The sequence below is a fragment of the Crocodylus porosus genome, unplaced genomic scaffold, assembly GCF_001723895.1.
Source record: "Crocodylus porosus isolate Cpor-Errol unplaced genomic scaffold, CroPor_comp1, whole genome shotgun sequence".
NCBI classification, from domain to species: Eukaryota; Metazoa; Chordata; order Crocodylia; family Crocodylidae; genus Crocodylus; species Crocodylus porosus.
This window is the reverse complement of record NW_017728922.1, coordinates 9,036,605-9,052,587: the sequence shown is the minus strand read 5'-3', so window position 1 is coordinate 9,052,587 and position 15,983 is coordinate 9,036,605. Positions and strand designations below refer to the sequence as shown.

The 15,983-nt window shown below is 39.9% G+C and overlaps 1 protein-coding gene across 1 annotated transcript in view; it reads left to right on the top strand.

The window, feature by feature from the left end:
• PTPRT (protein tyrosine phosphatase, receptor type T) overlaps positions 1-15,983 on the top strand; it is a 587,995-nt gene that overhangs the window by 473,935 nt on the left and 98,077 nt on the right. Inside the window, exon 14 of the mRNA XM_019539805.1 lies at positions 7,119-7,254. Within this exon, the coding sequence (XP_019395350.1) occupies positions 7,119-7,254 (136 nt within the window). The remainder of the gene's footprint in view (positions 1-7,118; positions 7,255-15,983) is intronic.

Below are 15,983 nucleotides of genomic sequence, written 5' to 3'. Positions count from 1 at the left end.
TTTTTCAGATTCCCAAAATCCATCTAAGTTGTTGCACACATCTGTTTCCAGGATTTTTAGTGACAGTTCACACTGGGGTCCTCTGCATTATATAAAAATGTTTAAAATCTTTTCTTATGGAACATTCTGTTATAAAGAGCTGAACTGTCCAGTTACTGTAGGTTGCCACAGAAACTATTTCAGCTCACAGAAATCAAGAGAAATCCTCTGAAAGATTTAACGTAGTGGAATACACAGTGCAGTTCAGATATAATAGAACTCATTTTGGATTTTAAAGTTCCTATTCCCAAGAAATGGATTGTTAACTTGGCAGTCATTGCAGTGCCAGATTTGTTCATAGTCTGAAGAGAGGAGGAGTGATATAGCAAGTTGAAAGCTCTGGAGAGCTGTAGAAGACTAACATTCTGGCACAATTTAAAACTAGTTTTCTACTAGTTGCACTTTACAGAAGCAGTCTGGGATTTTGTTCTATATAAATTGCAGTCACAATGCCAAGATAGATAGCTAAAAACCTTTAGCACATGTGAGTATGTTGCTAATGATAGTACCAATAGATTACTTTGGTGGGTTGATGAGGTTAGTGGCTTGGGAAAAGAACACCTTTCCTTGATCCTATGTTCTTTGTATCTCTGCAGCATGACATAAATTGTATCCTATGTTGTTAATGAGCTCCTTGCAGAATCCTCTGTAATAAATTGCTTTGTGTGTCTTTGTCACACTCAACATATTTGCACTTGGTTTTCTGGACTTCTAATGATTGATTTCAGTTGGTTATGGTGTACTCTCAGTATCCGAGTAAAAATTGTCCCTTAACACCCTTACTTTAACTTTAACCTATAACACCCCTACCAAGGTGAAGCGGATATAGACAGAAATTGGATGCAGAAAAAATGGCAAAAGTAAGACAAAAAAAACCAAAGGAGCAAAGAGGATGTCATAGAATTGATGCAACGGAAAGGCAAAGGGTTCACAGAGACAATAGAAGACAGGCTGAAAGAGTAGGTAACAACAGATTCACTGAAGATGAGACTGAGGAATATAGTTGTGGATTGATGAACATGGTGTGCCAATTCTGTAACTCTTAAATTTGCCAGCTGAAAGACCATCAGATGGCCAATTCTGGAGTTATTGTCATAAGGGTAGAATGATTCTGCCTCCAGGAAGACTGTTTCCAGAGTATTTGCAGGATTTGATGATGAATCAAAACAATGAGCATTACCAGAACTTTAAAACTCACATTCGATCATACAACAGTGCATTGTCTGTTGACCAGAGATTATTGTGACAGTATATATGTTTCACAAACAATGTGGAGGATTGAATCCAAACACACTGTTCATGAAAAATCATTAATGTCTGAAGAAATATCCAAAGGAGTTTACAAGAGGAGACACTTGGAAATGTTGATGGATATCCATTGTATAGACCAGGCAGAATATCTCAAGTAGGTAATGACACGGTGGATAACAGAAATGTGGTGCCCTATAACAAGTAGCCTATTTTTGTCGGTCATTTTTTGTGGGCGTTTACATTGCATCTCTTCTGTGACCTTCTCTTTGGTCATTTATTTCATTTTGTCTTACTCTTGCCTTTCTTTTTGCATTCAATTGCAGTATATTCTCCACTTCACCTTGGTAAAGGTGTTATGAGTTTAAGTTAAAGTAAGGGTGTTAAGGGACAATTTTTGCTTAGATACCGAGAGTACACCATAACTAATTGAAATCAATCCATGAAAGTCCAGAAAAGTGAGAGCACATGTGGTTTTTTGAGCATGACAGACAGAATCACAAAGACACAAATGAAGCAAATTATTATAGAAGATGAGGTTTAGGAATTTCTAATATTGTCAAATGATCAATTCCTAGGTAGTATTAGCTGAGACAGTTTACAAATGATAGGATCAGTAGTCTAAAGGAGTTGCTGGCCTTTGCCAAGATTTGTAGATCTAGCTACATAGGAGCTACTAGTGAATCAGTCACCGTGGTCTCTAAGTGTCAGGATGGATAAGAAGCCTTTATATCCCTGTATAAAACTGTAGTAGGTTATAATGTGAAGTGACATATCTAATAAAAGTGCACTTACTCCTAACTGGTAAAATTATGGGAATGTATGTGGTAGCCATCAGCCTGCCAGTGTCAGACATATACAGCAAATTAGTGGTGAGGATTACAGTGTGTTCCAACTTTTTTTTTTAAATGCAGTCAAGTAAAAATGTAATAAATGCAGCCTCTCACCCTGAAGGACCTTATGAAAAATGGCTTCTTCTGTCTCTCCTGAATTGACCAGTGGGGCTAAATGCAACCAGTCAAATAAGTAGGCAAAACAGCAGGAGGCTCCAAGTTTGTGACCTCCATCATTGGGGAGTAGCCTTGGCTGGGTGTTGAAGTTTAGATTACCAGGATGAAAACCTATCTCAATATTTGAGGAGACTTAAGAGCTGGAAAAATCATTGTAGCCAACTTCAGATGGTTTGTGGTTGTGAAGTTTTTTCTGACACCACTGCAGCTTCATAGATGCTGTTGTAATACGAATGAAGGCCAATAAAGAGACCTTTTGCATTTCAAATTAAATATTATACTGCTAAAGTATGAACCCTCAACAGCAAGAAAACTGTGTGGTTACTATACATTCTGTTTGTCAGAGTATCAAGATTGTCTGGTTGTTAGTTGTACTACTGGATTTTAATAAGAAAAGTTCACAGCTGGAGATGGCAGAAATTAAATGGCAAATTATATGCCTTCTATTGTGTATATTTTATTTAATTTTCACACTGAAGAATTCCGAAGTGCTTTATGGCTAAATATACATAGATATTAATTTGCAGACTCATCAACTCTGAACTGAATGGAGCAACTGTTGAAAAACACACAGAACAATTGTATTACAGATCAGGGCAGCAAATTGCAAAAGTTGTAGTGGCTTCGGCTAGTTTTATTCCAGGAGCTAAACTGGGGACCCCATCTTAGAGAAAAGTCCAATAAAATCTTTATACTAATGGTGAGGTCTCAAGTTTTCATTCTTATCTGAAATATGGGCAACATGGCATCATGTTCTCTGTCCTCATACTGGACTCAAAACGAAGAATGCCATCTTCTGAATGTCCTAAACTAAGAATACTTTTTAAACATATTGTATGGCATAATTAAAGTGCCAGAACAGTATATAAATGCACTATTAATGACTTATTTAATTATACATGTTATATATGCTTTATGAAGTTTTGCAAGTATGTCTAGAAGATCCTCTAAAGGCTGTCACACAACTTCAAAGGTACTTCAGAATCACGCTTCATGTCTTGAGTGATTCTCTAGCAGATGGCATTGTGTGCCATATCAAATCACCTACTGCAGATGTTCTGTTCAAATACTTGCTAAATATGTAGATATTGTATACTAGGGGTGTGTGAAATGGGCCATATTCAGTTCAGATTCAGATCCGGCCTGAATCGGTGGACAGTGATTCAATTAGTTGATTCAGCCAAATCTGAAGATTCAATGTTGATTCAGAGAACCAGCAATTCGGCCATAGATGCAGCTTTAAATGTTTTTTCTAAATACCTTGAGGTACCAGACATGACTTGTGAATGCTGAGATGCTGGGGTGGATGCAGTGTCCCACAGCAGTGCATGGGGTACGGGCCCCCACATGCTTGGCAGGCAAACCCGGTAGTGGACCGGAAGTACTTTCGGGTGTACCGCTGAGCACACAGAGGACCCCCCACTCACACTCCGCTGGCTTGGCAATCAGCTTTGGTGAGACCCCAGGTACCCCCCCAGACCTGGAGGCACCAGTTGCCAAGCTGGGGAGTAGAGAGAGGTTCCCCTACACGCTCTGCAGTGGACCCAGAAGTGGACTGGAAGTGCTTCTGGTCCACTTCTGGGTCCACTGCAGAGCGTGCTGGGGACCACCCCCCCTACCATGCCCCCATGGGATGCACCATCTGCCCCACCATCTCAGAGTTCATGAGCTGCCTGGTACCTTGAGGTATGTAGAAAAAGCATTTAAAGCTGTGTCTATTAGGGCTGTGTGAAATTTCACCGGCTGTTTTGTTTCGACGCTGTTTCGACTCTTTTTGAGCTCAAAACAGTGAAATGAAATGAAGGCCTTGAAAACAACCTCAAAACAAAATGAGGCTGGTCAAAACATTTCAAAAGTTTTAAAACGTTTCAAGTTTCGAAGCAATCAGGAGCCAGGTGTTGGGAGACAGGAGAGAACCAGGGCTGTGCTCTCAGTAGCTCTGGAGCTCCATGTGGCTCAGCTGGGCAGGGAGCGCAGCCCTGGCTCTCCCCACCTCCCATAGCTGAGCTGCCTTCCATGGCTAGGAAGCCAGTCGCAGCACAGAGGAAGGGAACTGAGCTCGATTGCTCAGTTCCCCTTCCCAGCACTATGACCAGGCTGGGGAAGGCAACTCGGCCCAGCTGAGCTAAGTTCCCCTTCCCAGCACTGCAGTTGTAGCCCAAACATAGTGCTAGGGAGGGGAACTCAGGTCAGCTTGGCTCAGTTCCCTGCCCCAGCCCAATCGATCTCAGCACTGGGGAGGGGAACTGAGTGATCGGGCTCAGTTCTCTTCCCCAGTTCTCCAGTCCCATGCAGCAGCACCCAGTTTCCCTCCCTCATCTGGCAGGCAGATTGGGGGCCCGCAACCCTGGGAGGACTGGCACAACCCCCGCAGCCTTCCTGGGGTTGCGGCCCTCTGATCTGTCTGCCAAATGAGAGAGGCTGTTTTGAGCTTCCCCATTATAGCCTATGGGTAAAATGTTGAAACAGAGTCACTGTTTCAATGAAATGAAATGGAATAGTGGTTTCAATTCAAAACGAAACCCTGTTTCATTGAAACTTTGAAACACGAGTTGAAATGGAATGGTGCCATTTCGTACAGCCCTATAGTCTATGTCCAAATCATCGAATTTCTCCAAATCAATTCAGAGCATTTTGATTTGCTTTGGAGATGTTAAAGGGTCTCCTGATTCAATTCAGATTCAGAGATTCAGCTGCCGAATTGGGCCAAATCTCTGCCAAAATGAATCAGCAACAGAAGCTTTGCACAGCTCTATTATGCACATTTATTTTAAGGCATGCAAGGGCTTTGAATTTCTCATGCAATATAATAAGGCATCTTGAACAAAAAGTCACCATTGTGCCATGGAAGCATGGAAGATGTTATAGGGGAGAATACTATACTTCATTTCTGACCTTCAAAACATTGTCAGCTTCTCCTGTAGCGGGTTTCATATGAACTATCTCCAGGTATCAGACATTTCATACGAGTAAGACAGGCTAGGGATGAGTTTAAGTGAGAGCCTTCATTTAAAGAGACTATTTGATTTGCATGGACCAGAAATGATTCCACAACAAATCCTGGGTTTTAAGCACCCAGAAATTGTGAAGTGTGTTGTCTGGCTGGTTTGGGCTTCATACCAGATTTTGTGTGTCTAATCCATTAAGGTGGAAATTGAAAGTGTATGTGTTTTTTGGTATTTTTTGGAAGCCAGTGCCTCCTTTTAATGTACCTGCCATTGTCTCATGTTTTCCTGTCATCAGCTGATGAGAACAAAACAGATTCTTAGGGCAGTACACCCTGGATGATTTTAGAACCAAATCCTCATCGCATTGAAGAGCATTACCCAAGCCAGAGTTGGGGGGGGGAGGGTTTATATCCTCTACATTCATTTATTTAAATTAGGCAAATATATTCACGGTGACTTTTTTGCAGGTACAGACCTTTTAAAACACATTGCAAACTCGCACATTGACAGAAAAATAACCTATGGTATGCCCTATTGCCTCAGTAAAAGTTGATTTGCTCAGTCTCTCTCTCTACAAACTTTCTACTGAATAGCAATTTGGGGGCAATTTTTCCTGAAGATCAGCAAACTCAAGCTTTTGCCAAAGAAATCAGCAAAGCAAACCCCAAGGGTCTTGTGGTACAATATTGCTCTGTTCTCAATCCTTCATGTACTTTCTGTCTGAGTGTTCAAATTTAGAATCTACAAACATGAAGATCCAGCTGGTGGAGCACAGGATTACATTCTGATCTCAATTATGCCAGTACAGATTTAAGTAACTCTAGTCAGTAGAGTGATTTCAGCAGGCACTAAATAAATATAGCCGTGGTATAACAGCAGTCAGCATTTGTCTCAGTCTCTAGGGTAGACAAGATTCAACCTCGCTTGGGCTTTTTAGGTCATACTCAGTATTTTGAGCTGTTTCTGGAAGGGTATTCATACCAAAAGTACTGAAGCATATGGAACACAGGTGTGCAATGGGCTTCAGTATACTCCTCTATCTAAATAAGTAGTCACATTCTGAAAGGTCCTCAGTTGTTGAAAGGGAGAAAGAACCTTGAAGTCAGAGCTTGACAAGTAAATGAAAAAAGAAAAGTTTTGCAAACCCCAAATGTATAAATCTTTTTGATACTTAAGTGCCTATGTGATACGCTTTGGTTGAGATAAAAATCACACGTCTTTTGCAAAAGTCAGAGCAGAACTCGTCCATGGCTCAAAGTAGACAATGTGGAGGTGTGTTCTTTGGGTTGGGTTAATGATTGTAGCAAAGTGAAATTGTCAGTGCACATTTACAAAATCCAGAACAATGGTATAGTTTATTTTCCAATTTCAGAAGGGAAAAATGTTACTACAAAACTATTATGGAGATATTTCACTGCAAACCTTCTGCAGTTCAGTGCTTCAGTGACTAAGAACTGCTGTTAAACTACATGGGATGAAAATTCCAATTACTATTAATTCTCCTGCTTCTGGGCATAAGATGACAGTCATCTGAAGACAAAATTTCCCCTGTCTGATGTAACATTGTACAACTAGTCAGAGGAAAAAGCCTTATAACTTTCTCTGAAATATTTGGTAATAACTAATATTGGCACAGTTTCAGGCTTGATCAACAATTGGTCTGTTGGAGTTTGATTATACAGGTTTTAACCCAGAAATGGGTTTCCTCCTTTTTCACACATGTATGGGTTTTTGATCCATTTGATTATATGGCTTTTTGATTTTATGGAGTTTCTTTACTGGGTTTTAAAACAATCATTAAAACCTGTTTATTATGAGATTTTTTTCAATACACTTCCCCTTTATTTTTTTCCTTTCTCCTTCCAACTTTAAGGAGCTTCCACCCAGAATTCCAATGCAGTGGAGCCAGAAAAACAAGTTGACAGCACAGTGAAAATGGCTGGAGTTATAGCTGGGCTTCTGATGTTTGTTATTATCCTCTTGGGAGCAATGCTCACTATCAAAAGAAGGTAAGTCTCTGCTTTGCTTCATTTTTGACCTACTGGTTAAGATAACTTTAACTTCACTCAATTTTTCACCTTGGTTAAGATAAAAGACTCCAGTTGTGTTCATGAAGGAGGAAGAAGACCACTGTTGTGGTCCCTACCTCAAGGAATTTAAAATATAAATATAAGACAATTGACGGCTGAAAGATAGAGATGGGAAAGAACAGGAGACAGTATGGGTCAGCATAATAGGCAGTGATCCTGGCCCACCAAGTCTAGCAGTTTTCAAGGTTTTTTTGCCTAACCATCACAGAGAAGGAGGGTTCTAACAGAAAATCATGAAGTAGCATTGCAAATATATACATGATGTTCTTGCCAAACATGGTGGGGGCAGCATGGGAGAAAATTTCAGGTATTTTGTGCAAGCATTGAGAAGCTGGACAAGAGATCCAAATAACTGAAATGCAAAATGATAAGGGATTGGGTAAGAGTTTTAACTGTGTGGATGGATAAGGAAGGCCATATTTTAAGGGTGTCATGCAAAAAGAATCAGCAAGCATCTAGTTAGTCAGAACGTATGGAGTCATCTGAGTCAAAGATGTCACCTAAGCTACAGGCAGGTTGGTACTGTTACCCCCAGTGATCAAGAGAAGAGTAGCAAAGTGATTGGTGCAGAGGAAATGTATCTGTGTGCTTTAGCTGTGTTGACCTTGACCTGATAACTAGACATTCACAAGGAGATACTGAAGAGAGAAATCAAGGTTTTAGCTTAGAGGGTCTATAACTAGGAACCTATCTAAGTTGCAGTGGAAGCATGCTACCCAGTGGCTCCTTTAGCTTTGCTCTGTTGATGCACCCTCTCCCCCCCACTCCCCTGTAAGGAGAAAGAGACCAGGGAAATCATTTTGTGGGACCCCAGCAGAAAGGTGGAGATGGGGAGATGAGACTCATCCTTTTAAGCTCTTAAAGCAGAGTTCTTAGGCTAGCTATGAAAATGTAGATGATCACATGAATGAAAGACTTCTAGTTAGAACGTTCTTTTTCCCGGGGCGGGGTGCGCAGGAACACCGGGGCATGAAACATGGATGTAGACCTCCAGGCTTTGTCTACCGTTTCTCAGCATCATAACATAACTTTTCACAAGTCACTTCTCCCACTGGGTAAAAAGCAGGGTAGGGGGATGGGTAACATTGCCTCACAGAGATGTTGAGGCTGTTTGTAAAGCACTTTCAGATCCTGAAATTAATGACACTAAATAGGCACAAATGGTATTATTAAAATAGGATTTGAGCTGTTTTCCAGTGTTTCTGTTCTGCATATTTCTTAAACTTGCCTTTATTTCACAACTGTCCTTTTTTGTGCACTTGGTAAGAGGAGAGATGTGATGTAGATGCATATAGTATTCCCATGCAATTATCAAATACATGGCTATGAAATGCAAAAGAGATCTCAGACAAAAGTCATCTACATTTGTCTTCTTTTTTTTAGATGAAAAGATGCTAGAATGGCTTGTTCCAGGAGGATTATTAAGTCTCCAACTTGCTTGGGCATGCATACAAATGGCCCTTTCTCTAATGCATGGGTGTCAAAGATCTGCCCTGCAGAGCCCTATCATCCAGACCCACAGACAGCATGCGGGGTGCACCAGATGAGCCTGTGTGCCACACACAGTGCCCACTTAAGCCATTCTGGTACTGCACTGTATGCAGCACAAATTCCAGCATACATTGGCTCCATGCCAGATCCAACGTCATATATCCTGGACTGGCTGTTGCATACAATACAACCGTGGAACAGCAGAGCAGCCACTGCCTGGAGTGCAGCCCTGCAGCCCCTGACTGGCCACTGCATGTAGCATAGCCCCCGCAACTCTGGAGCTACTGCCATGTGTATCATGGATTCTGAGTGGCTGGAGCAGGACACATGCTGGATCCAGCAGGTGGGGCCTGTTTGTGGGTCTGATCCGGATCTGATCCATGGGCCAGATGAGTTTGACAACCCTGCTCTAAAGCATCTGTTCAGCTGGACAGAGGGTTTGACTTTGCTGTGGATAGAAGTTTTTCTGAGAGTTTTAGTTTATGCTTGACTGAAACATTATGAAGCTGGTGTACATAGAAGCAAAGTTTTCCAGTAGTTCATTTGTATGGCTGTATGCTTTCTTTGTGAACCATCGACATTCAGCCTTCAAAATAGAACAAAGCTTGCATCTGGCTTCCCTTTCATCATTTTAAAAGCCCTGCTTTTACTATAGAGAAAGAGAGATGATAGCAATAGTTTAGTACCAGGGAGATACTTTGTGTTTATTTTTACCAGTCAATTTTCTGATGCTAACCCTAAGTTTCAATATTATTTTGGCACAATGAAATCTGAGCTGTCTTACCCATCTCTGTATTCATTAGATAGGACACAATCCTATTCAACCTGTTAGGCATTGAAGTAGCATTTAGACATCTAAATATCTAAGTGAAATCCAGTTTAAGCCCCTGAAAAGTTGTTGTCACAAAGGTGAGAGGGTCTTCTTCCTCCTTGCTGCATTTTATGATTTAGTATTAAGGGTAAATTGAAGTAAAAGTGTTCATATTTTTCCAGGGTATTAAGCAAACTGGATTAGAATTCCACTTTGACAGTTGCTGGTTAGATGTCTAACAAGTGAAATAAGATCTAACTGGTTGTACTTACATAAGTAAGTAATTGCATGCATGAATAACAAATAACAAATAGTCATGTGAGATGGGTTTGCAGGATCAAACACATATTCCTAAAAATTAATAAACACTTACATCCAGCTCTCTTGCCACTGCTCCAAATCCATGTTACTAAATATTTTAGATAAGGGCACTGCTGACTATGCCTGCTAAAATACATGTTCATCTACTATATTCATTTGCATCTCAAATAAATTAATATTTTGATTTTTAGTTAATTATATAGACAATGAATACTCTCAGCTCCCATTGACTTGAATGGATATTGTGGATGTTCTGGGTTTTGCAGCTACTGTTCTCAATTTTAGTTGTGCACAAATATTTGAAGTTTTGTGGGGAAAAATTGAAGTGTGTGTGTGTTGTAGTCATGTTTTTTGCACCCTTGTTTAATAGCCCACCTAAATGCTACATCTGTTTCCAGCATCCAGGAGCTCTCAAGTCATATGCAGAAAACATGAGATATCTCTAGTGAAAAATAGAAAAAAAAATTCATGAAAAGAAATTGAGCTGGATCTTATTCTAGGTCTTATTTTAGTTTTTTATTCCTTTCCCCATCTCTTCTGAGTCCCACATGTGCCCTTAAATGATGTTTTTATTTTCAGATCGAAAGGCAAGATTTTAAGGACATGATTGATGTAAAGCAATCATGATATACAGAATAATGCCACACCTTCCCCAGGCCTTTGAGTATTGACCACATTTTTCTTGCCCCGTGTTATAGTATAGTTATAACTCAAATATCTGTAAAGAAAAGAAACAATAACTTTCTGATTGTGATCATAAGCCCATTATTGGCGTTAGTTTTCCTGTGACTTAGAATATAAAATAGACAGTTGCTAGAGTCAGAGATTTTTTGAGAAAGTAATTTGTTTGAAATGGTCAGGACATACACTTTTTTGTAAATGTTAATGCTCTACTTTGGACTTGAAACCACAAACTGGCAAAGTGTGTATAAGCACTTATTTTGTTAGTGTGTACACACATAAATACTTCAGTCATAGTCCCTGGAGATCATGAAAGCCTAGGACTCATCTTAGTGTATGGGTATCTGTAATACATATTGAAGTTCAGGTCCCAGTTTTTCCTGTTGCAGACTGTGTATTAATTTCAGTATTTCTAGTACATGCTGCAGAATTCCTGTGTATAGGTTTACATAGAAATTAAATAGATTAGAGTCTCCCATTCTTAATCCTTTAGTCTCTTTGTTTTAGTCCAGTTTGGGGGTCTTATTTGAATATATTTGTTTGGTAATAGTCCCTTTTCTCTTCCATCAAATTTCTCTGTAAAACCCATTTCTCTGACATGAATCATGCCCATGCTTTTTGTTCTGTACATCTTAAAAAAACACCAGGGCAGGATTCATGCTTACTGCTGAACTAGCCTGTTGCTCTTCCTCAATCTCCCAGCAACACAGTTTGAAAGTAAGATCACAGAGGATCCAAACGAACAGAAATATAGGTAAGTAATTTGCTCCTCTGGAGATGCTGAGTCAGATCTTCATAATTCAGTTTGACTCCACTAATCTCATTGAGTGAAATGGAGCAGTGGCATAACAAGGTCAGGGTGAGCAGTAGGGGTGTGTGAAATGGGCCGTACTCAGTTTGGGTTTGGATTTGGCCCAAATAAGGGACAGTGATTCAGTTAGTTGATTCGGATCACTGTCCCTGATTCAGTTCATCTGAATCTGAAGATTTGATGCTGATTTGGAGAATCAGCGATTCAGCCATAGATACAGCTTTAAATGTTTTTTCTACATATCTCAAGGCACTAGGAGGCTTGTGAACATTGTGATGATGGGGCAGATGGAGTGTGTCATAGGAGTATGGGGGTGGGGCTCTGAATGCTCAGCAGCAAACCTTGAAGTGGACTAGAAATACTTCCAGTCCACTTCTGGGTCCACCACCGAGCGCATGGCCAGGTGGGACCCCGAGTGCCTCCCCAGACCCAGGAGGCACCAGTCACTGAGCTGAATGCTTCTGGTCCACTTCCAGGTCTGCTGCCAAGCATGCTGGGGAGCGCCCCCTCCCCCCCCCCACACACACACTCCTCTGGGACACTGCATCTATCCCAGCATCACAGCATTCACGAGCCACACGGTACCTTGAGGTATGTAGAAAAAAACATTTAAAGTTGTGTCTGTCTGAATCGTCGCATCTTTCCAAATCTCACTGAATCAATTTGGAGGGTTCCAATTTGATTCAGAGAAATGAATGGGTTTCCTGATTCAATTCAGATTCAGAGATTCAGCCACTGAATCGGGCCAAATCTCCATCAAATTGAATCAGTGACCAAAACTTCGCACAGCCCTAGTGAGCAGGGCAATGCTCCCGGGTGTTGACTTGGGGGATGGAGGTGGGGGCACAAAAAAGCAATTGCTAGTGACAGCCATGCAATTACAGTTGCAGTGACAACTGGAAACCACGTCTGCCCCCTGCACTCCAGCTTCTGGGCTGCATCCTTATGCTGCTGAAGGGGAGCTATATTTATCTATATCAGGAAAAAATAGTGGTATATTTACCTAGTCCTGTAAAGGATCTACATAATCCTCACTCTTGTAATAGAAGTTTGAAGTCCATCAGAAATGTCAGGTCACTAGTGGACAAAATCTTGCATAATGTTTTCAGAGGAACAGAGAGAAGTAACTACTTGTGTATGAGAGAAGGTTTAACTTTTAGGAGCTGAAACTGTGTCCTGGCTGCACTATATAAACAAACATTATCTAGTGTCCAGGAGGAAACCCAGGGGCTCTCTACAGTATCAAGAAGTCATTTATATGGTATGTGTAGACAACACAGGGTTTTTCCTCTTTTTTTTTGGCTCCCTTTGGGTTCATATGGGTGCATAGGGATATTCAGGTCCAAACCAAGCCTATGTGTTTGTTAGATTTTTGTGGTACTTCATCTGTCATAACTGATACAATTCTTGCAAGTTGGACCATTCTCATTTGTTCCCCACCATTTCATGCTGAAGTCCTGCAAAAGCGCTAATTGTACACAAGTTAAGGTATATAGATAAATAAAACAATTGCATCAGTGTCAAAGGATACTAATATAAGGTCATATAACTATTATAATGAAACTTATATGTACATGATTCTGTAACAACATAAATGTAGCATTGCCCTGTAATTTTAAACCTTGTTTAAACCTTGTTTCAATCAGGGTCAAAGTTAGAGTGATGTCATTAACTTGTATCATTAAAGAAGTAGGCAGACATTAAAGATCATAACAGGTAATATATGATCCCAAGCAGCAGTTATTTCTCCACTTTTAAAGTGGTTAAAAGGCATGTTTGTCCATAGTCTTAGTTCCAGGTGTGAAAAATATAAGTAGTTCAGGATCAGGATCTTAGAATTAGAATATGAAGATCATGGAAATTTAGTGGGTGGGGGGTAAGGAACATGATGTTTGTTTCGCAGAATCTGTTCTCAAGCAGTTGAACATTGCATTTCTTTCTATATCTTCAATATCCATTTTTCCCTTCTTCACTACGTGTGGGAAAAATCACTGCGGTTTGTACCCCTTTGTCTATAGCCTTGGTTATGTTATATCAACAACAATGTTGAGTCATATTAGAGTACAACTGGCTACTTTCCTGGAAAATCTTTTCCACTTTAAAGGCGGGGACACTGTGTGATTATGTTCTGGAAGCTTACTTCAGCCACCACTCCTTGCACAACTTGATATTAATCTGTATGTATACTTACTGTACCGATTCTGGGCTACTATGGAATGGACCAGACAAGCATGTTGAACTGAGATTGAGGGAGTGGGGAGAAGGGATGGAATATGATCAGTTGTCCTTTAAAGATGAAAATGAGCCTACAAAACCCATTCGTTGCATGCAAAGGTGTATTGGGACCAGATCTTAAAATGGGAAATGCTGTCTTGGGCCATGGATTGATTTAGACTTCTTGAGATTTGTGGTTTTAAAACACCCACAGTACAGATTAATACATTATTTCACAGCAAATTTGCTCTCTTGTTGTACAAGCAAAAACACAAGCAGTTTAACCTCTTTGATTTCAAGCTCACTTAGAAAAAAGAATCATCTTTTAGCCAACAGAAGCACTAGTATAAGATAGTCTTGTCTTTCAAGGCAATGATGCAGAAAGGAAGTAATTTAATTAGACAAACTTGAGGCAGTACCTTCAGATGAAGCTGGAAGATATCACAGTGACATCTGCTTGTGGCCCAGAGCAGTATACCTAATCAGTAATAGACACAATGCATTTGATTTTCCTGAATGAAGCATTTTGCTTAATCAGTGCAGAGACAGAAAGGAGAGAGAAAAGAAGGCAATATAACTCAGATTAAGAATGTCAAATAATCCAAGATTGCTTTTGGATTATGTAAACCAGAGGGTTCCCTGAAACCCTATATGAAAAGTTAGGCAAAGACCTAATCTTCAGTTGATTTTAGCCATCTTCAAATCCTTCTAGTTCTTTTTGTGAAGCTTCCAAACTGGACTATATGATTTAATTAAATTGACTTATTTAAGGTTTAATACATGTACCTAGCCACCCAGCAGTTTTCTACAGTGGGGAAATTAATGACCGTTAACATATATTGGCTAAAAGATATTCATTTAACCCAAGAGCTGACAATGATCAGCTAACATATTTGTAAATATGACTGTTTTCTATGTACTTCAAATCATAATAGATAAAATGTCACTCACTTTCTCAGTGCTGACAAATCTCCAGTGAGACAGGTTCCCAATTTCAAAGCTCCAACATGGTATGTAGACATCAAGGACTTTGTCAATACTGTGCAGATGGTAGATTGTTCATTTGTTGAATTACTTGAATATTTTCAGATATAAGGAATAATAAATTATACAGCTAGTTAGTAATTCTTGTTGAAGCCCAAATAGACATTTGTATAATTTTTGGATGAGCAAATATGATTTAACTGTTTGGACTCCGTAAGTATTTGGATTGTCATCAGTCCTTTTTTATCTGAACAGTTTTAACTGTTGTGACTTACATGCCTCTAGAGAGTCAAGAATTTGATGTTTTTCTGAGTTATAAGTTTGAGAAAACTGAGCCTCTAGTGACCCCTTTAAGTATACAACTGAATAAATAGGATCAGACAGTCTGTCACTGGTGTACTGTAAATAAGTTCCTCAAATTGCTGGTGCTAGCAAAAAAGGAAATATGGGTGTATATAAGGTCTAGGATTATATTCTTCTAAGAAAATTAGCTCCTTTTTTCTGGATTAGTGTCTGAACATTAAACTAATTAAATAAAACCCAGCTGTCTGTTACAAAGTGGCAGATGCTTGTGTTGTAGGAAGGAGGTGCTCTACAGGGATCTGTATATTCACTGGGGAAACTCCTGCTTGTCCTGTTTATACCATTGTTTATGAAAGACATTCTGCCTATGCGATAGATGGGGCTTTTGTTGCATCATGTATTATTGTTCGTGTGACACTTCCCATTAAAAACTCTGTTTTCAGTTACTTTATAACTTTGCCAAACTAACCATTTGGGCTTGATTTTGTTGCATATCAACAGCTTCCCTCAGGCTTGGTTTGGAGAGTGGGGTGAAGTTTTGTTTTGTTTTCTTTAATCTTCTTTTTAGCGCATCCAAGCCAAAATGCTTTAGGTTTTTTTCCAAAACAAAGCCAAGAAAAATTCTTAATTTTCCTACTAATAAAAAATTCTGGCAGCATTTTTTTATATATATTTTAAAAGCTGTATTATCGATATTACAGCTCTGCAGAAAAGGACCTAGGGGTTACAGTGAACAATAAGCTGAATATGGGCCAACAATGCGCCCTTGTTGCCAAGAAGGCTAATGGCATACTGGGCTGCATTAATAGGATTGTTGCCAGCAGACTGAGGGGAGCAATTATGCCTGTCTATTCAGTGGTGGTGAGGCTACATCTGCAGTACTGTGTTCAGTTTTGGGGTCCTCACTACAGTAAAGATATGGACAAATTGGAGGGAGTCCAGCCAGCAGAGGGCAACGAAAATGGTTAGGGGCCTGGGATACATGACTTAGGAGGAAAGGCTAAGGGAACTGTGCTTATTGGGCACTTTTAC